The sequence below is a fragment of the Bubalus bubalis genome, chromosome 22 (genome assembly GCF_019923935.1).
Source record: "Bubalus bubalis isolate 160015118507 breed Murrah chromosome 22, NDDB_SH_1, whole genome shotgun sequence".
Classification (NCBI taxonomy): Eukaryota; Metazoa; Chordata; class Mammalia; order Artiodactyla; family Bovidae; genus Bubalus; species Bubalus bubalis.
The window spans coordinates 55,292,136-55,315,070 of NC_059178.1; the positions used below are offsets into that span (position 1 = coordinate 55,292,136).

Here is a 22,935-nt window from a genome sequence, read left to right on the forward strand (position 1 = left end):
TCAAGCCAGTCCAGCCAAAAGGAAATCAACCCTGAATATTCATTGGGAAGACTTGTCCTGAGGCTGAAGCTCCAGTACCTTGGCCACCTGATGCGAAGAGCTGACTCATTGGAAAAGTCCCTGATGCTGGGAAAGACTGAAGGCAGGAGGAGAAGGGGACAACAGAGGATGAGATGGTTGGATGGCATCACCAACTCAATGGACATGAGTTCGAGTAAACTCTGGGAGTTTGTGATGGACAGGGAGGCCTGGCGTGCCACAGTTCATGGGGTGACAAAGAATCAGACACAACTTAGCAACTGAACAACAACAAAGGAAGATGTGTCCTGAAATGAAATGAGGCCAAAATGCTAACAAGTTTATTCATTCACTTATTTATTTCCTTAGTTTTTCATTTTACAAAGACCAGAAGGGGAGGGTTTGCTTTTAGGCTTTATTGTGAAATGATAAGGGCTGACCTTTTAAATTACTTTGATTATATCTCTAAGTTATTTTCACACAAAAAAAGGTGTTAAAAGGACATACATTAAATCCAAATGAGAACTGTTTTTTCCCAAATAGACATAGATTGGAACTTGGCACTGTTACTCACTAGTTCTTAGCTTCAGGAAATTTCTTATTTCTTTGAGCATCATTCTTCTTGTCTTAAAATGGAGAGAAAAAATATATGACTCTTAAAATTTCTTCTTACCCTACTAAAGACATTTGCAAATAAAATTGCAAATTGCTGAACCTAGTGGGTCATTTTTGAAACATGTAGAAAATGCGAGAAGCATGTAGACAATGCCACTCCAAGTTTTAAACTGGGGACATTGTCAGATTTAGAAAAGCAAAGACTTGTGTGGTTAGCTTTGATTTCTGGTAGGATTTTTATGCATTTTATTCAAAGAATGGGATGTATGGGATGCATGTATGGGAGACCTATGACACACAAAGTCCTGACAGGAGTTCACTATGAGCAAGTCACATCAGATTAATTGAATTTCTTTCTCATTGATAAGGTGCATTGATGAGGAAACTTTGTTGATAGATGTATAAGAAGTATTGCAAAACATCTCAGTTTCTTTGTGTGTTTTAACATTTAATAACTATAGCAATAATTGTTGGATTAGGAACTGATTGAATATTGATATTTTCTCATGTGCTAAAAAGATAAAGTGAGGCATATGAAAAATTTATATATATTATATATAAATTTATATATAATATGTTAGCATTTTAATATATATATATTAATATTTGAGCAAAAATCCATTCATGTCAGGCGGCATCCAGTCTAGTGGATAGGAGGAGCTCTGCGGAACCGTACAGGCAGACGGGAGTGGGAGCGAGGAAGCTACACTTTGCAAGAAGAGCAGGTTGGTTTTTGCAAAGTCACTTTCCTTCAGGGGGTGGCTGGGGTGTCCCTAAGTTAGCAGGTTACCTAACTTTTGCTACTGACTCCTGACTTACTGGCTTAAGATTCTGTTTCCTGGAGACCCAAACTGTAATTTAAGTTTGTCTTGGTTTGGCTACTTGTGGCTTAGCATAAGTGTCTCCATTTGGGGCCCTTTTGTCTTGGTTTTAACACTTTCTATGAATTTTCCTTGGAAGCTCAGTAATCACCCCTTACAGCTCGTTACCATGGAGGAGTAGGGTGATGAGTATCTCTGTCTGGCTTGTGTGGTTTTCCTTTGCTGCTGTGGCCTGGCTTTACTTACAGTCCATTCATTTTAATGGAAGCACTGATGGGGTGGCTTTTAGGAAGTGGGCCTGGGTGTGGGTAGAACAGTGAGGGAGCCAGGCTGCCTTAATCCCCACGGATGCCAACACAAAGGCTCTTAATCTCCAGGGAGAACACTTAAACTTGCATTTATTCCCAGGTAAAGCTGCCTTCGAAATTTTGTTACATGTGTTTTTTTTGAAAATTTTTTGTTTTTATTTTATTTTTTTCCAGCATCTGATACAAAGTCCAGAGTTTCCTCAAGTTTTGCTCTTTCTCTTGGGCCTGACAACCCACTGGCCATGTAGACAAAGCATTGTTTTGGTGAGTGGTTCTCAAGTTTTATTCAGAAAGTTAAAGGTTTTCTCTGCAGGCCCCAGGAACCCGGAGAGGCAGCACCCATGCGGCCAGGTGTCAGCCATTTAGGTGGTTGTGTTACTGCCCGTGGGCCTGCCCAAGGCCCGCCCCTGATCCTAAGGCTAATCCTGGGTGCTTCTCCCGGGGTTTGCTCTGAGCTCTTCCGGGAGGAACCACACTCGCCTCTGCTCTCTTGGGTGAGTGTTTCCCCTGGTTTTTATTTTTTCCTCAGCCTGTTTTTCATTTTCTTGGGGTGTAGTTTTTCCATGTCCTGTTTTCAACCTGGTTATGGTTTCCTGCTTCCTTTTATGTCTCCTTTTTGCTCTTTTCTCAGGACCGAGAGAGATGCCGAAGGTAAGTAGACATGTTCGTTATTTCCTTTGGTTCACAGTTTGTATGGTAGCCTCTTGAGGGGAAACACCGAACCAACACAAGAGAAAAATCTTACTTAGTCGTGCTGACACAGTTTTGCAAAGTGCTGACGTAGTGATTTAGATTTTAGGGAAATACTTGCTATTATAACCTTGTGAAATAAGGAAATTTGATGAGGAAACCCCAACTTGAAATAGTTCAGTTGCTTGGCCTCAACTAGAAAGTAGACTAGCTGGGAGCTGGCCCAAGGTCTCATGACGCCAAAGGCAAAAAGTTATAATAAATGGAGTAAAAGCATTACAGTATATTGGATGAACTGAAAATATATTTTTGAAATGCACTAAAAAATCTAAGCTGTTATAATTGGAAGATGCATTTGTGTTTACATCCAGAATTTTGTTTGTGTTTTCAGATAATTGTGTTAAAAATTCAGAAATAGCGGATGTAAAACTGCTGAATCATTGACACAGTAATTAGTAAAAATTTGTTGTGCACATACCCGAAGCTGGTGAACTGGGAGCCCTCAAGTTAAGCATGAATTGAGTCTCAGAGGCATGTTTTAAAGCAGTTTATGCAGTAAGGAGGCAGTGCTGTGTATTTCTCACAGTGGTTGGTTATAATATTATTAGTGTTTTCTTGACTGTAAGGACTTGGTTAGCTTCTATCAACTTGGGGGAACAACCTGAGGGTTTCCCCCCCACCCCCTGATTTTCAGAGGTATTAACAAGAAGTGACCCAGATTGTCTCACTTATCTTGTAAAACAAGCTAAATTAAGTTTTGCTTGTATGAGTAAAGTGTTTTTTTTTTTTTTTTTTTCCTGCTCAAGAAGTTTCCAAGCCTGGTCTCCATTTGTGTTTGATTTTTAACAATTGTAATTATGGTGGTTTCCCATTGAAAAAACTACTTAGGTTTTATTTTTGCTAAAAAAAAATCAATATTAAAATAAAAGTATTGCCACTACACACATCTTTATGCATTTGCTGTCAGTATTTCCTGAGGACAAATTCATCAAAATGGAAATTTCAATTCAGAAATTAGGAGGTCTAAACACTTTGTTTCCTATTACATATTGACAAATCAGTTTTCAAATGTTTTGTTCCAGTTAATCACAGTCTCATAGCAAATCCTATTTCCTGAAAGCCTTCTTGTCATTATTTACCTTTAGAAACAAGGCTTCATGAGCTGGCTTTCACTGTTGGTACATCTTAAATACAGAGTGTGGGAGATACCAGTGTGTGGTTTGTAATAGTTACTCATAATGTAAACAGAAAATAAAGTACTTTTAGTTCTCAATGGCATGGTTTTGAAAATACATGATTTTTTTTTCCTCTAGGTGAATGAAATGGATGCAAAAGGGCTTAAAACTGTTAAGAGCAGTTAAAAAAACTTATTAGAAGAGGAGAAAATAAGAGTACATGATACTCTTAAAAAACTAAGAGATACTATTCAGTCCCAAGTGATAGAACTAGGAATCACACAGATTGAAATTTTAGCGATATGGGGCCAATGTGAGGAAGAACTTTGTAATGAATCAGACCAAAGATAAAATATGCAGTGAGAACTAACATTTTTGGCCACTGTATTGAAAATTCTATGGCTTTTCCGGTGAAGGGTTGAATTTGATGTAAGCTGAATATGTTTATAACTGTGTGGCTTTGTAAACAATTCCCAAGGCAGGTTCTTGGACTCTTTAATCAATAGAGTTGTTAAAAGGACAGAGGAGAGATTCAAGTGAGGATTTACTGGGGCTCAGCTGTAGCACAGGGGACAAGAACAAGCAACAAGTGTCCTTGTTATTCCCTGAGCAGGCGGGCTGATTCCCTAAATGGGATGAGGGTGGGGTGGACTGGTGAGTTGGGCTGGAGTGGGGCTTGGTGGCCTTGGTGCTGGGTGCAGAGATCGTGCACGGGACCCTGCTTCTGCTCCTAGCATCTCAGAAGCAGCTTCTGGGTTTTGGCCTTTTTGTATCTTATTGTTCATAATTTGCCCCAACTGCGCATGCCTGCAGTATTTCTAGCCCTTAGAGTTTTTGTATCTGTTGCTTGTGGAGACATTTGTCCAGGTGCAAGCGCTACTGTAAGGGTCTCAGCCTGTCTCAATATCTCTTAACATGTTCAACATAACTCAAGTTCACCCAGATTGGAATCTCATGTTGGTATACAACATAGATGAGAACTGGGTGAATAGAGGTGATAAATACAGTGTTTAGCAAAATTATATTTCAATTTATCAATTGGATTTGTTTCTGAATCCAAAAAGGAAGGCCTTTCCTTTTTAAATAATACAATGAAAGGAATCTAAGAGACTAGCACTCACTTTGGATTTTCTATAACCAGAAAAAGGAAAAGTAGTGTTTGGGAAGAGATTAATTCTATTTCTTAGTGTTAATTTGTCTTAAAGACAGATATTTCCACATAATTGCTTAATTGCCTCCAGTGTAATTTGATTAAAGGTAAATACCATTATCATTTGGAGACATACAAATAATGGACATTTTATTCAGCCAAAACTTTAAGAAAGTGTTCTAAAATTTATATTGTCTCCAGAAAAAATCATATATTTTCTTTGTTGTAATGTATCAAGTCTGTTTTGTGTCTGATGAAAAAGTAGTAGTTACTAGATCACTCACCTCATTTATTTTGATGGTAGAATATTGGATTTGCTATTCACATGGAAAATAAAGTAGGAAACCAGTAAAATGTGCTTATGGTTTAAAATCCTAGATAGGAAAGGAGAAAGTGGGATTGATGTTTCTTTAGTAGGCAAGCCAGAGGCAAGAGAACTCCATATTACTAATATCTGTTCTCAAGTTTACTGTCCTTGGAAAAACTGACTTTGAAAAATGACTCTCTGGGGCTTGGAGTGTGTCCTGTGTTGGACAGATGTGGCTGAGAAGGCACTTGTGGGAGGTTCATGGTATTCACAGGAAGAGAGCAGATTCCATCCTAGTGGCCTGGAAATCACATAAATCAAAGTGACAGACATATTTTTATTATGAATCCCTTTAGAGTAAATAGCTGCTTCCATCTCCCCATCATCCTTTAGATGTATAAACTGAAAAGTCCTAAACTAGTGGAATAGAACACAGAGGAAGCAACCCACCTAATTACGTCATCATCTCAAACTCGGGGTTTCCAGTAGATTCCTAAGGCAGTGGTGGAACCAGGACAGTATAGACAGGAACATATTTTTGTGATGGTATTTAACTTATATGCAGAGTACATCATGAGAAACACTGGGCTGGAAGAAGCACAAGCTGGAATCAAGATTGCTGGGAGAAATATCAATAACCTCAGATATGCAGATGACACCACCCTAATGGCAGAAAGTGAAGAGGAACTAAAAAGCCTCTTGATGAAAGTGAAAGAGGAGAGTGAAAAAGTTGGCTTAAAGCTCAACATTCAGAAAACGAAGATCATGGCATCTGGTCCCATCACTTCATGGGAAATAGATGGGAAAACAGTGGAAACAGTGTCAGACTTTATTTTTTTGGCTCCAAAATCACTATAGATGGTGATTGCAGCCATGAAATTAAAAGACGCTTACTCCTTGGAAGGAAAGTTATGACCAACCTAGATAGCATATTGAAAAGCGGAGACATTACTTTGCCAACAAAGGGACGTATAGCCAAGGCTATGGTTTTTCCTGTGGTCATGTATGGATGTGAGAGTTGGACTGTGAAGAAAGCTGAGTGCCGAAGAATTGATGCTTTTGAACTGTGGTGTTGGAGAAGACTCTTGAGAGTCCCTTGGACTGCAAGGAGATCCAACCAGTCCATTCTCAAGGAGATCAGTCCTGGGTGTTCATTGGAAGGACTGATACTGAAGTTGAAACCCCAGTACTTTGGCCACCTCGTGCGAAGAGTTGACTCATTGGAAAAGACTCTGATGCTGGGAGGGATTGGGGGCAGGAGGAGAAGGGGATGACAGAGGATGAGATGGCTGGATGGCATCACTGACTGGATGGACGTGAGTCTGAGTGAACTCCGGAAGTTGGTGATGGACAGGGAGGCCTGGCGTGCTGTGATTCATGGAGTTGTGAAGATATGGACATGACTGAGCAACTGAACTGAACTGAACTGAATGACAATTTCCTCAAATCTTTCCCCAACTGTGTGGCTGACTCCATATGACTTGTTGCCAACAGCAGGATGGTAACTTTTTATGGTTGTCAGCTCTGTCCTTAGTACAATCATAATTTCATTTTCATTTCCCTAGGAGCTATTTTTTTTTTTTTAAGATTTTACCTGCTTGTAAGGTGATTTTTATTTATTGAAAATTGTTGAAAGCCTCCAAATACTCAGTCTTGAACCAGCTGGAGTCAAACGAGAGCCCTCCTCCCAGAAGAGGAAACAAGGTGAATGACACAGTTGTCTGCCCTCCCCTCAACTCAGCTCTGGCCTCGCAGATGAGCGGGATTCTCTGGGACTTTAAAGGGGATGGAATCACTATACAGTGGAGGTAGCCCCCAGTCAGTTTTCAAATGGGAGCCTGAAAAAGGAACAAAACAAGGGGTCTTCTTTGACTCCCAAAGGCATCATTTTCTAGTTTCATGGCCGAGATATGTTCTCTGCGTTCTTATCAGAATATTTCTTGTAAGTGGAGTGACTATCTGTGTGTCTAAGGTGAGGATGCTGTCAGACATTAGGTATCGGTCAAAGAAATAGACTCATGGCGTCAGGCCCTTTATGTCAGAAACTAATAGCATCAGGGCCATGTTGTGCAACGTCGAGATGCACATAGGCAGTTGATTCTGTGATCTTCTGTATTTTCAAAGCATCTTGGAATGACCTCGGGACTCCGTTTTGACTAGCTGAGTAGAATTTCCTTGCTCTACTTGTTTCTCCCCTTCATAAAACCCTTCTGTAGCTTTGTCATATCAAATAACATTCAAATGTTTGATTTAGACTGGTGATTCTCAGGAGTTAGCCTGCTTGGAGTTACTTGGAGGGGTTTTTAAAAAGTTGATCCTTAAGCATGGATTTGAACTGCCTGGATCCATTTGTTTCCGTAGTGAATGCTACATGGTAATACAAGATCCCTGGTTGGGTAATACAAGATCCCTGGATGTGGGCCTGTGGATGCTGAGGACCAGAGGATATAGAGGAATTTGGTGATGGAGAGATTTCTTGAGTGTTAAGTGAGTTGACACAAAGAATTGTGATTGACTTGTGGCAATTATGTCAGCAATTCATAAGTGTGTGATCCCAGTATCACCAGTATGCACTGTTCACAAGAGCAGCGACTTACATCTAAATAATACTTGATTATTATTGGTGATTCAAGAGGCTTGTGGAGAAGGAAATGGCACCCCACTCTAGTGTTCTTGCCTGGAGAATCCCAGGGATGGGGGAGCCTGGTGGGCTGCCGTCTGTGGGGTCATACAGAGTTGGACACGACTGAAGCGACTTAGCAGCATCAGCAGCAAGAGGCTTGAGGATGCCCTCAATAACTTAAATTGAACCATGAGAACATTTTCCCTTGAAAGATTATCTCAGCAAGAATGATATCCACATGGTAATGCTTTTCTTATTGAATATGGAGTCTTTGCATTTTAAAAGAGCCTTTATTTTTAGAACAGTCTTATGTTCACAGAAAAACGGATCAGAATTCTCATTTGCCCCTCCTTCACAGGGGCGTAGCTTCCCCTTTTATTTATATTTTGCATTGTGGTATATTATAATTGAACCAGTATTAATACATTATTACCTAAAGTCTGCAGTTTACCTTGGGTTCACTCTTCACGTAGTTCTATGGGTTTTGACAGATTCATGGCACATATCCAGTGTTACAGTTTCCTATAGAATAGTTTCACCACCTGAAAATGACCCCTCTTCCACCTCATCGCCTCGCAGGAGGCCAGGGCAGCTGCTACGCTTTTGCTGCCCCTCTAGGTTTGCCTTTTCCAGCATTCATAGTTAGAATCATACAGGTCGTAGGCTTTACAGTCTAGCTTCTTTCACCTGGCAGTGTACCCCGAAGGTTCCTCCACCTTTTCATGGTTGACATAACTTGGTTCTTTTTATCCCTGAATACCATTCTATTATCTGGCTGTACTATGGTTTGTTTATTGACTCCCCTATTGAAGGACATCTTGGTTGATACTAGTTGTTTACAGTTATGAATAAAGCTGCTGTCAACATTCATGTCCAGGTTTTTGTGTGAACAAAAGTTAACTCACTTGGGTAAATGCCTGGGAGCGAGTGCTGGATCGGATGAGAAGCCTCTGTTCAGTTTTGTAAGAACCTGGCGAACTGTCTTCCAACATGGCTGCACCATTTTTCATTCCACCGTCAGTGGATGAGCGTTCCTGTTGCTCCACCTTTAGGATTCAGTGCTGTTTGTGTTTTGGATTTTAGCGGTAATAGCAGATCCTTGTGTTTACGTTAAAGAAACTCCTTTCCATAAAACTCCCTCTTGATCCTTTGTTGGTTGCGTGCTTGTGTGGTGGGAGATTGATGTTGGCAGATGGTTCATCCAGGGCTGACCCTTTCCTTTGTTTCCAGCCTGAAGCCAAATGTGAGCGAAACTTGCCAATCGAATTGCATAAAGTGAGCTGCATAGCATCACTGACTGGGCTGCACGGAGAACTCCCTAATTCATCTTGGGAATAGAGGGGCGCAGGCATGGAGCTAATCTTTAACCTCATCTCCCTTAGAGGGTGCAGGGTTTCATAACACCAGTCCTCCTAACACAGTAGAGGAGGAGAATGAGGGCTGGGGACCGGAGCGGAAGGTAACATGCCTGATGTTCCATTAGTTAATCCGGTGACCTTCAAGCACATCACATAACCTGTAGATCCACAGAGACATGTACTATGGAATTTGTAAAGTCCTCCTAAGCTCCAAAATTCTGATTCTAAAATCAGCCTCGGCACAAGTCGATGAGCGCAGAACAAAGGAAGGAGGCCCTCAGCCTTCACTCGGAGGCGGACATGAGTTCATCAGTGATTTGTCAGTCTTTGAAGCAGCTGAGACTTGTGACAGGGAGGCCTAAGGTAAATTTCTTCTGGGGAGATGCTGGAAACTTCACAAAGAGTATCTTGCGTGTTGTCGACCTGAGTGCGGGGATCACAGGGAGTCGGCGTCCCTGGCCGGTTGGGGTTTGGTTGCTGGTTTGTAGCAGCCAGGGCAGAAGGGAATTTGGAAACGGAGTGAAACATGCCCGTTTTGAGCGCTCTGATGTACATCGACGCTCTGTCATGCTGAGAGCTTTATTATTTTTCACTTACAGGTGAGGTTAGAGGGATTGTGTGACAAGCAAATTAAAAACTGAGTGGGGTGCAGGGGGACACGGGAGAGAGCCGGGAGTGACAGAGAAAAGCCGTTGTCACAGCCCGTGGGTCTGCAGCGCGGCGCCCAGGGCTCAGAGCGCTTTTTAGGGGCAATGAAATTGCCTCTCTCCCTTTGAGACTGAACAGCAGGCGAGATATTGCTGGGAACAAAAGGGACATTTAATTTTAAGAAAATGAAAGGCATCCCTCATACTTTTCTGTCCTGCTTGTATCTTTGTCTCTAGTTAACATTTCGCGCGGAGCTAATTGGTCTTTCGGAAAAGTTGCCGGGGCGCAGGAAGCCAAAGGGCTGTAGTGAGCCCGGATGATCGCTGCCAACCCCCGGTTCAGGGAGGGGTCCTGAACCGTCACCACTGGTTTTAATAACCTTCGTGGCCTCAGAGGAGCAGGTCCCGCTCATCCTTCGGGCTGTCTCCATCCTTCTGAAGTGCCCCCCCAGAGCATCTCTGAGTCTCCTTAGGGCGTTGTCATCCCCGCAACCTGCGCCGAGACCACCCGGGTGAGACCTCTTCAGAGGAGACAGAGCCATGATGCGATCCACGCGCCCGGCTGGCGTCTTAGCGCAGGGGCCTCGCAAAACTGCTCCAGGTGCTTCTCCAAGGGGGGGACCGGAGCCCTAAGACCTCGGGCCCGAGGGACGCAGGGGGACTGGGGCCCCGAGACGTTGGCCTTGAGGGGTGGGGCGGGGCCCTGCGACATAGGCCCCAAGGGATGTGGAGGCCCCGAGGGATGTGGGGGGACCGGAGCCCCGAGACCTCGGCCCTGAGACCTCGGCCCCGAGGAGGGATGAAAGGCTCGGACACGACAGACAGGAAGGTCCCGGTGGTCCGCCCAGGCCGGGAGTGCTCACACAGGCGCTCCAGCGCTGGGCAGGGGCTTGACCAGCTGCAACAGGTGACCTCTGAGGCCCCCCTGGTAGGGGTACAGCTGTCGCAGCCAAAAGAAAGCTCAGAGTAAGGCTGGGAGGGTGGGAGATGCGGGGAGACCGGAAAGTGGCTCTGGTCACTTCTGTTCACTCCCCGGAGCCCAGCCCCACCTTCCTTCCTGATGACAGAGTCTGGTTTCTGCTGCTCTGTGAGCTCCTCTGGGAAAAACAGAGCAGACACTTGGCAGGAAGGACACTGACCGTGAAAGTGTCTGAACCGAGGTGATGATGGCTCCCCCCATGCTTGGGATGGGGCTCCCAGGGAGCTTTGTTCTGGACGGAGGACCATGTGGACCTGGGGAAGACAGGGAGGCAGTGTCCTCACTGGGTTCAGGGGACGGGCGGGAGGGATGACCCAGCCCATCCGTGGTTAATGTAGAAAATGCAGGGAGGCCGGCTCTGGTCTCCCCTCTCCTGGTTCCTAACAGGCAAGACTGCATTTCTCAGTGAGATTCTGACCCTCCTTCCTGTCCTATCAGGGAGACTGGGGAGGAGGGAGCTGTGACCCCTTACTTTATCTTTGTTGTGGGCATGTCCTCTGCGCTGATCTCTTATTTTATTTTTTACTTTTTCTGATTCCACAGACAGACAGGAATGGGTTGATTCTTGTCAAACCCACTTCCAAGGTGTTTCTTATATTAGACACTTCTCTTTTTAGTCGTTTTGGTTTAGAAGTTTGTGAATGTGCTCACTTTTTCTGTAGCAAGATATTTAGATATTTTCTGTACATTGTCAGTTATCCTTGGCTGATGAAAGCCTCTGGTAGAACATGAGTGTTTCTAATTCACCTTCAAATGGTATTGCTCAGTTTCCAAAATCCTCTTTCCCTTCTCCTTCAAAGCTCCCATTTCCTTAGCCGTGTGAAGGAAAGTATTATTTTTACTAAAACAATAGCTAACAGGAAGGCCTGAGGGACTAGATATACTTTAATGTGTTTTCCTGCTTATCTTACAAGTTACCTGATTAGCTCAAAGGATTGCATCGCTAGACGTCTGAACTGAATGTTTATCCTGGATCCTCTTCCTGGCTGTGACCTCCTTGGGGTGCCTGCGTGGTTACATCTGCACTCACCTGTGGGCTGGTGCAGCAGTCCAGGGTTGATGAGGAAGGAAGAGGGGGATAGCGAGGTCAGCCTCACTGAAAAGCACCTGTCACTGTCATGAGGCAGGGTACCCTTTCTGGGACGTGAGCCTTCTTCTCCATCACCTCCAGGCCGTCTTGTGGGGTGTGATAATTTTGATCTAACACAAGTGTATTGTTACCTTGGGTATTAAAAAGTAATTAGAGAGATTTTGTAATCGGGGAAATCTTGATAGCTGTTGGGATTTCACCTTCCAGAGTGACTTTTTATGAGAGTACTGAGGTAGGTGATCAGACTGATCTCAGTTGTGGAATATGTTCGCTTGCTTTCATTGAAATTACAGCTAGTTTTTCTAAGGACAATAAAATGTGAACATTTTTCAGAATAGAAATTCCATTGGTTTCCATGTCATGCTCTTGATGTATTGTGATACTTGCTTGCATGAATAGCAAGGTGGTTATCTCTTATTAGATGTGAAGACTACCATCAGTATCTACCTATCTTGGGCCTGGAGTCAGAAAGACTTAATATTTTTCTGATTGTTAATAGTGTGAATTTGAGAATGATTTTTTTAACATCTGTTCTTTAGTTTGCTAATCCATAATTTTGAGGTAATAATATCTTCAGAGTTGTTATGAGCAGTATATAGACTGATATATACATTTGCAGTAGTTTGTGCAACATAGTTTAGTCATTCAGTCGTGTCCGACTCTTTGTGACCCCATGAATCGCAGCACACCAGGCCCTCCCTGTCCATCACCAACTCCCAGAGTTTACCCAAATTGATGTCCATCAAGTCAGTGATGCCATCCAGCCATCTCATACTCTGTTGTCCCCTTCTCCTCCTGCCCCCAATCCCTCCCAGCATCAGGGTCTTTTCCAATGAGTCAGCTCTTCACATGAGGTGGCCAAAGTATTGGAGTTTCAGCTTTATCATCAGTCCTTCCAATGAACACCCAGGACTGATCTCCTTTAGGATGGACTGGTTGGATCTCCTTGTAGTCCAAGGGACTCTCAAGAGTCTTCTCCAACACCACAGTTCAAAAGCATCAATTCTTCAGTGCTCAGCTTTCTTCACAGTCCAACTCTCACATCTAAGCATGACCATTGGAAAAACCATAGCCTTGGCTATACGGACCTTTGTTGGCAAAGTAATATCTCTGCTTTTGAATATGCTATCTAGGTTGGTCATAACTTTCCTTCCAAGGAGTAAGCGACTTTTAATTTCATGGCTGCAATCACCATCTGCAGTGATTTTGGAGCCCCCAAAAATAAAGTCTGACACTGTTTCCACTGTTTCCCCATCTATTTCCCATGAAGTGATGGGACTAGATGCCATGATCTTTGTTTTCTGAATGTTGAGCTTTAAGCCAACTTTTTCACTCTCCTCTTTCACTTTCATCAAGAGGCTTTTTAGTTCCTCTTCACTTTCTGCCATAAGGATGGTGTCATCTGCATATCTAAGGTTATTGATATTTCTCCTGGCAATCTTGATTCCAGCTTGTGCTTCTTCCAGCGCAGCATTTCTCTCGATGTATTCTGCATAGAAGTTAAATAAGCAGGGTGACAATATACAACCTTGATGTACTCGTTTTCCTATTGGAACCAGTAGGTTGTTCCAGGTCCAGTTCTAACTGTTGCTTCCTGACCTGCATATAGGTTTCTCAAGAGGCAGGTCAGGTGGTTTGGTATTCCCATCTCTTTCAGAATTTTCCACAGTTGATTGTGATCCACACAGTCAAAGGTTTTGGCATAGTCAATAAAGCAGAAATAGATGTTTTTCTGGAATTCTCTTGCTTTTTCCATGATCCAGAGGATGTTGGCTATTTGATCTCTGGTTCCTCTGCCTTTTCTAAAACCAGCTTGAACATCTGGAAGTTCATGGTTCATGTATTGCTGAAGCCTGGCTTGGAGAATTTTGAGCATTACTTTACTAGCGTGTGAGATGAGTGCAATTGTGCAGTAGTTGGAGCATTCTTTGGCGTTGCCTTTCTTTGGGATTGGAATGAAAACTGACCTTTTCCAGTCCTGTGGCCACTTCTGAGTTCTCCAGATTTGCTGGCATATTGAATGCAGCACTTTCACAGCATCATCTGTCAGGATTTGAAATAGCTCAACTGGAATTCCATCACCTCCACTAGCTTTGTTCGTAGTGATGCTTTCTAAGGCCCACTTGACTTCACATTCCAGGATGTCTGGCTCTAGGTGAGTGATCACACCATCGTGATTATCTGGGTCATGAAGATCTTTTTTGTATAGTTCTTCTGTGTATTCTTGCCACCTCTTCTTAATATCTTCTGCTTCTGTTAGGTCCATACCGTTTCTGTCCTTTATCAAGCCCATCTTTGCATGAAATATTCCCTTGGTATCTCTAATTTTCTTGAAGAGTTCTCTAGTCTTTTCCATTCTGTTGTTTTCCTCTGTTTCTTTGCATTGATCACTGAGGAAGGCTTTCTTATCTCTCCTTGGTATTGTTTGGAACTCTGCATTCAGATGCTTATATCTTTCCTTTTCTCCTTGCTTTTCGCTTCTCTTCTTTTCACAGCTATTTGTAAGGCCTCCTCAGACAGCCATTTTGCATTTTTGCCTTTCTTTTCCATGGGGATGGTCTTGATCCCTGTCTCCTGTATAATGTCACAAACCTCAGTCCATAGTTCATCAGGCACTCTATCTATCAGATCTAGGCCCTTAAATCTATTTCTCACTTCCACTGTATAATCATAAGGGATTTGATTTAGGTCATACCTGAATGGTCTAGTGGTTTTCCCTACTTTCTTCAATTGAAGTCTGAGTTTGGCAATAAGGAGTTCATGACCTGAGCCACAGTCAGCTCCCGGTCTTGTTTTTGCTGACTGTATAGAGCTTTTCCATCTTTGTCTGCAAAGAATATATTCAATCTGCTTTCAGTGTTGACCATCTGGTGATGTCCATGTGTAGAGTCTTCTCTTGTGTTATAAGATGAATGTTATAAATGTTTGCTATTTTTTATTAAATATTTGCTCTCAATTCCATAAGAAAATAGTTCAAAATTTGTTAATATATCTTTTAATAAAAAATATCTTTTATATTATATTATATCTTTTAATAAGAAAGTCTCTACCCTATTTCATCATATTCAATAAGGGGTGTTTAGAACTCTGGGGAGAGGGGCGTGGCCACTGAAACTCATGAAACAACTGATCTTAGATGTCAAAGAGCTGTGGGGAATGGGACTCAGCAAGGTAAGATGAAAAGCATTGAGGAGGATGGACCAGAGGGTTGAAGATTATGGGACAGCAACAAGTCACAAACATTGAGCACACTGGAGGTGTTTTGCATTATGCTGATCTCCAAGGCTAATGCAGAGCTAGAAGCTGTATTTTTTCTTTAAGAAAATCTTCTCAGCTAGATTTTATGTAACGCACATAAAATCACAAAACACACCAATACCCATTTGGGGGACTGTTTTTCATTCCCTATTGCTAATAAAATACATATGAATATAAAATGTAAACTCCTCTAAGGTCATGAATAATTCCTTAATTGTTAAATGCAGAGGAGGATGTTTTTAGTTTCTTCCTTATTTAAGCCATCTGCTGCAATTGACTTGGTTTGCTGCTCCATCCATCTTCAAATTCTACACCCTGGGTTTCTAGACATCATTTCTTGCTGATTCTCTTCTTGGCTTTTATTTTTATTTATTATTATTATTATTTTTTTAGGGACATCACTTGATCATCTTTGGGGTTTATTTTTATTTATTTTTTAAATTATTATTATTATTTTTTAACTTTACAATATCGTATTGGTTCTTCTTGGCTTTTAGAATGTTCACTTTCCGACTTACCCTTTGAATTAGCACTGGAGTAGATACTGCCTGAATGCACTGTGATGCCACTCATTTGACACAATGGAGACCAGGCTTTTCCTACATGAACTTGCTGCCTCTCTGACATCATCAGAGAATTCTTAAATCTGTCTTCACAAGGGAGATTGGTCTGTTGTTTTCTTGGAGTGTCCTTGTCTGGCTTTGGTATCAGGGTGATGGGGCTTCCCAGGTGGCACTCATGGTAAAGAACCAATGCAGGAGACACGAGAGACAAGGGTTCTATTCCTGGGTTGGGAAAATCCCCTGGAGGAGAAAATGGCACGCCACTCCAGAATTCTTGCCTGGAGAATTTCATGAACAGAGGAGCCTGGTGGGCTACAGTCCATTGGGTCACAAACAGTCAGACATGACTGAATGACTAAAGCAGCATCAGGGTAATGCTGGCCACGTAAAATGAGTTTGGGTATGATACTCCTTTACAAACTGTGGGAGAGTTTGAGAAGGATTGGTACTGATTGTCTTTTAAATGTTTGGTGAAAGTGAAAGTTGGTCAGTCGTGTCCAATTCTTTGGGAACCCATGGACTGTAGTCCATGGAATTCTCCAGGCCAGAATACTGGAGTGGGTAGCCTTTCCCTTCTCCAGGGGATCTTCCCAACCCAGGGATCCAACCCATGTCTCCTGCATTGCAGGCGAATTCTTTACCAGCTGAGCCACAAGTTCAGTTCAGTTCAGTTGCTCAGTTGTGTCTGACTCTTTGCGACCCCATGGACCGCAGCATACCAGGCCTCCCTGTCCATCACCAACTCCTGGAGTTTACCCAAACCCATGTCCATCGAGTCTGTGATGCCATCCAACCATCTCACCCTCTGTCATCCCCTTCTCCTCCTGCCCTCAATCTTTCCCAGCATCAGGGTCTTTTCAAATGAGTCAGCTCTTCCCATCAGGTGGCCAAAGTATTGGAGTTTCAGCTTTAGCATCAGTCCTTCCAATGAACACCCAGGACTGATCTCCTTTAGGATGAGCCACAAGGGAAGCTGTTAAATGTTTGGTAGGTTTCACTAATGAAGCCATCTGGTCCTGGGCTTTTCTTTAACTGGCAGGTTTTTGATGACTTATTCAACCTTGTTATTGGACTCTGCAGATTTTCTGTTCATAAATTAGTCTTGGTAATCTATGTGTTACTAGGAATTTTTATATGAATTTTTTTAATGTTATGTTTCTTTTGGTATGTTATCATGCAGGAAACAACTGGATGGGGAGTTATGTGTACATTGTTTTTCCTTCTATAATACACCATTGTGTATAATCACTGCATTTAAACTACTTGACTAGAATCTGATTCATCTTTAACTGGCCACTACGACATATAACCTTAGAGGATTTCTCATACACCCATCTGGATGTGTACAGAATTCTCATTGCTGTATATAGCCGGTTGAACAAAAGGTTCATTTGTGATTTTCCTGATAAATCTAGAAATAGAATGACTGGCTTGCAATTTCTTTGTAAAACTAAGTAAATCAAGAGTTTTCTGGAATGTTCCTACTGCTCAAAATGATACACTACACAGTGTATCTTGCAGTTTTCTAACTTTTATTAGGCTTATAGACAGTTTACAATACTCTGCTCAGGAAAACTGTCATTTAAATTGTATGAGAAGATAGACTTTCAAGCTGAAATTTTTACTTCCCATTTATTCATTTTGCCCCAAACAAAAACAGAAAATGATAAGAATGCACCCAGGAATAAAAGTAGTGAGACAAGGATACCATGGATTTTAAGGAAGTGTGTAAGCAATGAACATGGTTTGGCACCTAGACTTAAAAATCTTTATGCAGAATGTAATTGCTGAGGCTGTGTGGATTTGAAGTCTAAAGGATTTCTAGACCAGCCAAAGCATAGTAGAAAAAAATCTGGATTTCTAGACCAGCCAAAGCATAGTAGAAAAAAATCTGGAATAAAAATTCCAGTAGACTTCTGTGGCTGAGTAATAGCATGTTCCTTTTGGATTCACTGAGTATTATGGATACTGAAATTCTCAACATTTAAGAAAAAACTAGAATTTAGAACATGTTTTAATATGAGAACATTGGAAGAATAGAAATCTGGTTTTTCTCAGAATTTCTGTAAATTGACATGAACAAAAAACATGGTATTTCAAGAAAAAAATGGAAGAAAGAAAACAAGATTAACATGACATCCAGTAAAGGAAAAAAGCTGAAAACAATAAGTCCAAAGTTTCAGTTATCAAAACAATTATGGTTTTTAAAATGTCTCATTAGAACAAAAAGATAGTTAGATTTTATAAGTGAAAACGATAAAATTATTCCAAATAATGCTACTAAAACACCTCCACAATGTGATGGTGCCATCAGTCATGTCCCACTCTTTCTAACCCCACGGACTGTAGCCCTCCAGGCTCTTCTGTCCTTGGAATTCTCCAGGCAAGAATACTGAAGTGGGTTGGCCTTTCCTCCTCCAGGGATCTTCCCGACCCATGGATTGAACCCATATCTCTTGTGTTTCCTGCAACGCCAGGCAGATTCTTTACCACTGGTACCACTTGGGAAAACAACACCTCCCTGTGAAGCCCAACTTCCCAGGGAGCCCTGAACAAAGGTCAGAAGAAGGTGGAGGGGAAGGGCCGGGAGGAGGACTTTGGAGTTATAGAGTCACAGTGGAGAAAGGCGTCTCCAGGTACCCCCACCCCTGCCTGCTTCCCATAACGGGGTCTCAGACACATCCGAGGGGTCTTGGCCCACGGCCACCCCTGCATGGAGATGCCAGGGCACAGAGCACAGGGCTGCCTGGAGGGTGGACGGCTGAGTCCTTGACTGAAACTTCCTCTAGAGCTGGCTGTGCGTTGTCTGTGCACCAGATCTGGTGGGGGGTGGGGGTGGGGTGGGGTGGGTGGGGGTGGGGGTGGGGTGGGGTGGGTGGGGGTGGGGGGGGGGGGGTGGGGGGGGGGGTGGGTGGGGGGGGGGGGGGGGGTGGGGGAGGGGGAGGAGGTGGGCGGGGCTAGCGGAGCCTTTGTCATTGCAAAGGGCTGGGCCTAAAGGATTGATCACTCGTGGGGTTTGGGTCTGGAGCCAGGCTCCTAAATGAAACTATTGTGACATTTAAAAAAAAAAGTCTAAGAGCAAAAAATAAAAATTATTCTGTCAGCTGGGAAGACACTTTCATACCTTGGAAAAAATTTGGTGTCAGAATAGCACAATGGAGATGACATTTTATTTTTAAATTTTAGAATAAGTCCAGTTTCAGAAATAGGAAAAGGATGATTATCATTATAAATATGATAGTTACTGTCATAGTTAGCAGGTGAATTGTTACCTTTCTTCTGTGATACGCAGACAAAGGATTGGATAGTTCCCTCTTTCTTGATAACTTTCTGTAAATTCAAAAGGGAAAAGAAGATGTTAGGATAAAGTGTAAGTTTAAACATGTAAGAATGTCCTCATTTTTTTTCTGAATCAATTGAAAATTTCTTCTCATTTAGACTATGGAGAGTGGTTATTTGGAGACAGATTGCATTGATACACAGATAAATTGTCACTGACTCAATACACAATTTAAAAACTAGCTCATTTGACTGTGAGTTTCCAATCTTCCAAGATGTTAAGGCGATTAATTTGTGGGAATGTTGACTCCACTTCTAGTACAGTCCTGCATTTGGAGAGTTCCAGAAAAAGTTGCCCAAATGAGCCACGGGATTACTGACCGCTAGCTGTAATTTTGAGCCAGACTGAGTAACATAAATGCATTATTATCTCTTGTGATTTTCTTGCCGGATTGCTTAATGTCTGCCTATATGCCCTCACAAAAAATAGACTTGCAGCATGACATGATGACTTGTGATAGCTTTTTTGAGGTATTTGGACAGTTACTGTCGCCATGTAAATAGTCTGATAAGTTGACTGCCTGCGGTGCTTACAGAGTCGGATAGATGTCAGTTTCCTGAGAGTTTCCCAAAATGAAACTAGGAAACAGTAGCGAAGCAGTGCTGTAACAATGAAAAGGGCTGGGAAAGGAAAATCTACAAAGTTTTTTTTTTTTTTTTGAATGTTTACACCATTACCTGAAAACTAAAAAATTAGTTGTATGTAATGATCATGATTTATTCCTCCCCTCCCTGGCACTCCCCCACCACACCCTGAGATCTGTGATTCTTTGAGAGGGGCTTACAGGTATATCAAAGAGGCAGAAAATTGTTTTAAAATCTCACAGAGCCTGCACAAAAATGATATAAAGTCTAAAGAAAGGCAAGCATTTATCTTGTGAAGTTGTTAACACCCTCTTCTGCTAGGAGAGGGCGGTTAACTTTTTTCTTTCATGAATTTTTTTTTTTGCTGAGACAGTTAAAACCGCTCACAGTAAATTGTCCTCCCTCTGAGCCCAACACCTGATTTCATGTCCTGCCCTGCTCAGGGGGTCTCCCAGGATGCCCTGGAGGAGATGCTGGGCTCAGCTAAAACAACACAGGCTTACTCTGACACACACATCTGGCAGAGTTGTTTATCTGTCCTATGGCTTCTCAAATGAATGCAAAATACCCATTAGCTGGTCTAGTGAAATTAGTTTCCTAACCATCAATGCTCAGGATAGCTTGATAACCAATTCAGCATTTTCTGAGTATCAGAGCTTTAAAAAGTGCTTTTAACTAATACTGTATCACTATAATGATGATTGATATAATGTTAACCTAATATTTTCCACACTGGTCTTATAAGTAACTATTTTATGTGTTTTATTGGAAATGAGAACTTGAAAGTGAATTATACTAAGTATGCCCATTTCTTTTTTTTTTTTTTTTTTTTGCCCATTTCTTAAAAAAGAAGTGTCTGCACCTACATCTTTAATAATGAGCCATGTTAATCTCTTTGGTCTTTTCTGTAGGAAAATAGTAATCTAATAATCACTATCTTTTCCATTGCTAATAATTTTTATTTTCCTATTTATTTTGTTGTACTTGTTACTGCCAAGAACCAACTGAAGTTGAAGACGGCCTCCAAACAGAGAAATGATTCCGTTTCCTTCAACATTTTGCTTTGGTCTAACCTGAAATCAGGTTCAGAATTTCTACATTCAATTTATGATTCTACCTACACTAAGAAGTCAAACATGTATGAGATCAGAAAGAAATCCTCTCTTGGCTAGTTTTCTTTCTTAAATCCTATCACCTTAAATAGATAAAGGACAAATTCCTGGACTTTGATGCTCACCTGTCCTAGACTCTCAGCTCCATGAGAGCAATATCCAGCTGGACCAGGAGTTTGTTAAAGACTTATTTGTATGCATATGAGAAGGCTGTGAGAAAGAAGGTGGGTTTGAACAGAGAGGCAATAGGAGATTGTGGAACAATATTTAGAATCTGCTTTGGAGTGTAATTTAGAATGACATCTCTGTGACTTAGCGGTGGAGAGGAGAGGTGAGCACGGCATGCTGAGGCCTGAGATTTGAGACTTCAAGGGGGAGGGAGGCAGTTTACATGGGGAGGGAAAAGCAAATGTTTTGATAAATGTTTCATGGGCCAGGCAGAGACCTTGGGACACAGTGGACTCAGATCCACGGGTCCTGCTGGGCTTCCCCGTCACGTCAGCCCACACGACTGGCTGATGCTGTAGTGATGCCGCTGTTCCAGGAACTGGCACTTGAATTCTTGTAGGCAGTTAGTGAGACACTCAGAGATGCTTCCTGGAGATTTTTGGGGGCCTTAGTTGTTTTCAGCTTGAAATAATTCACATACCAAGAGAGACACTTAGGGGTGGGAGATGTCCCTTTGCATAATCAATTTACAATCAAATTTATTAAAAAAAAAAAAGAGTTATCAAGTTCTAAAAGTCAAAACCAAAAAAGAAAAAACCCCTTCAACCCTGAGGGCTGACTTTGGCCTGTTACTGGCTCTGTGACCTGTGCTGGTCCAAACCCCTGGCTTGAGGTTGCCTGCCTCCCTGTCCACTGTGACCTCTGTCTGACCATCCTTCCTGGGGTGTCCCTGTCTCCATGTCTCCCTGCGCCACACCCACCCTGCACAGCGTGGCTCCTTGCCCAGGCTTGTCCACAGGCAAATACCTCGTCAGAGCGCAGTTTCTGAAAGGAGAAACTCAAAACCACTGGGGGCTTGGGGGAGAATGGATACATGTTCATGTATGGCGGAGTCCCTTTGCTGTTCACCTGAAACTGTCACAAGCTTGTTAACTGACTATATCCCAATACAAAATAAGTTCAAAAAAGAAAAAAAAAAAAAACACTGGATGAGGACTGATATATATGTTTGATGTTTTAACATTAAATGGTTTTCAGAAATTCTTTGAAGAGGTTATGATGGCTGAATTACTGTAATTATACATGATTGGCTGTCAGAAAGCAGAGCATGGAGGGGGTTATTTTATAATAACATTCCTAAACTATCTCTTACACTTAACAGATGATAGAACACTTATTTCTGAGGCCTTCTGAAAGCATTCCTTTCCCTATGAATATATTGTAAGGCTGAACATAAGTAATGTTGAGTTTCAAAAAAAACATGCACTCAAAACAGACCTATTTTCATTTTCTGCATTCCCATTATTGGTTTGTGACAAATAGGATACAAAATTAAATAGAATTCTTTAAATGATATCATCAGGAAAAAAATGGAAATTGTTAAACAAAAAGATGACTGCTTTATTAGATGAAGATATTTTTAAGCAAGGGAAGATAATAAAAAGGGGCATGTTTTGTATTTAAGCAGCATAAAACTTCTTCCCTGAAGGTTGGCTTTGCCTCTTGATTTTTTTTTTTTTACTTGATATATTTTATCCTCCCCCCCATATTGAATAATACACTTTACACACTTGAACATGAGCATGGCAACTTTAATGTGAGAATGGGTTAACTTAATTACAAATGTACAGATACTGGGAATCATACTTGCTCAACTTGTATGTAGAAACCAAAAACACATGTGTCTGTGAGTGGCAAACATGTTTTGATAATAAAGCAGAGTGAAGAATTTACCTCAGAAAAACTATTCCTCATGTGTGCAATGTGGGTGATAAGTATTTTAACCTTGATATGTATTGAAATCCAAATACATAGAGAAAACACGGATCACCCTATACTTAAGCTATGATTTTTTTAAAGTAAAACTTTGGCACAACTTTCTATTGAGGTACAGTGCTGGTTCATACTTCAGAAAATTGAGATAGGGAAATCTGTACTTCCCTACCTGGGGATGAATCATTTTGCACCCTAGCCAAAAGCTAGAGGTCCAGAGCAACACCTCTTGATTAAATCCCTGAACCAGCTGAGACCACGGTCCATCACTACTGGAAACCAGTATAGCACATCCTGAGATGCTGAGTGGTCTGTCGTTGGTGTAAAAGCAGTGAGACGGTGAAGGGATGTGGAGG

At 41.9% G+C, this 22,935-nt stretch overlaps 1 protein-coding gene across 10 annotated transcripts in view; it reads left to right on the top strand.

The window, feature by feature from the left end:
- Positions 1–1,375: 1,375 nt before the first annotated feature.
- Positions 1,376–22,935, top strand: part of LOC123331130 — a 587,693-nt gene continuing 566,133 nt past the window's right edge. For 2 of the 10 annotated variants that reach the window (XM_044934514.2, XM_044934513.2), the window contains exons 1-2: positions 1,428–2,256; positions 2,394–2,413. In XM_044934514.2, coding sequence (XP_044790449.2) covers positions 2,104–2,256; positions 2,394–2,413 — 173 coding nt within the window. In that variant the 5' untranslated portion in view covers positions 1,428–2,103. The other 8 variants (XR_006640461.1, XM_044934518.2, XM_044934515.2 and 5 more) reach the window with 8 other exon arrangements.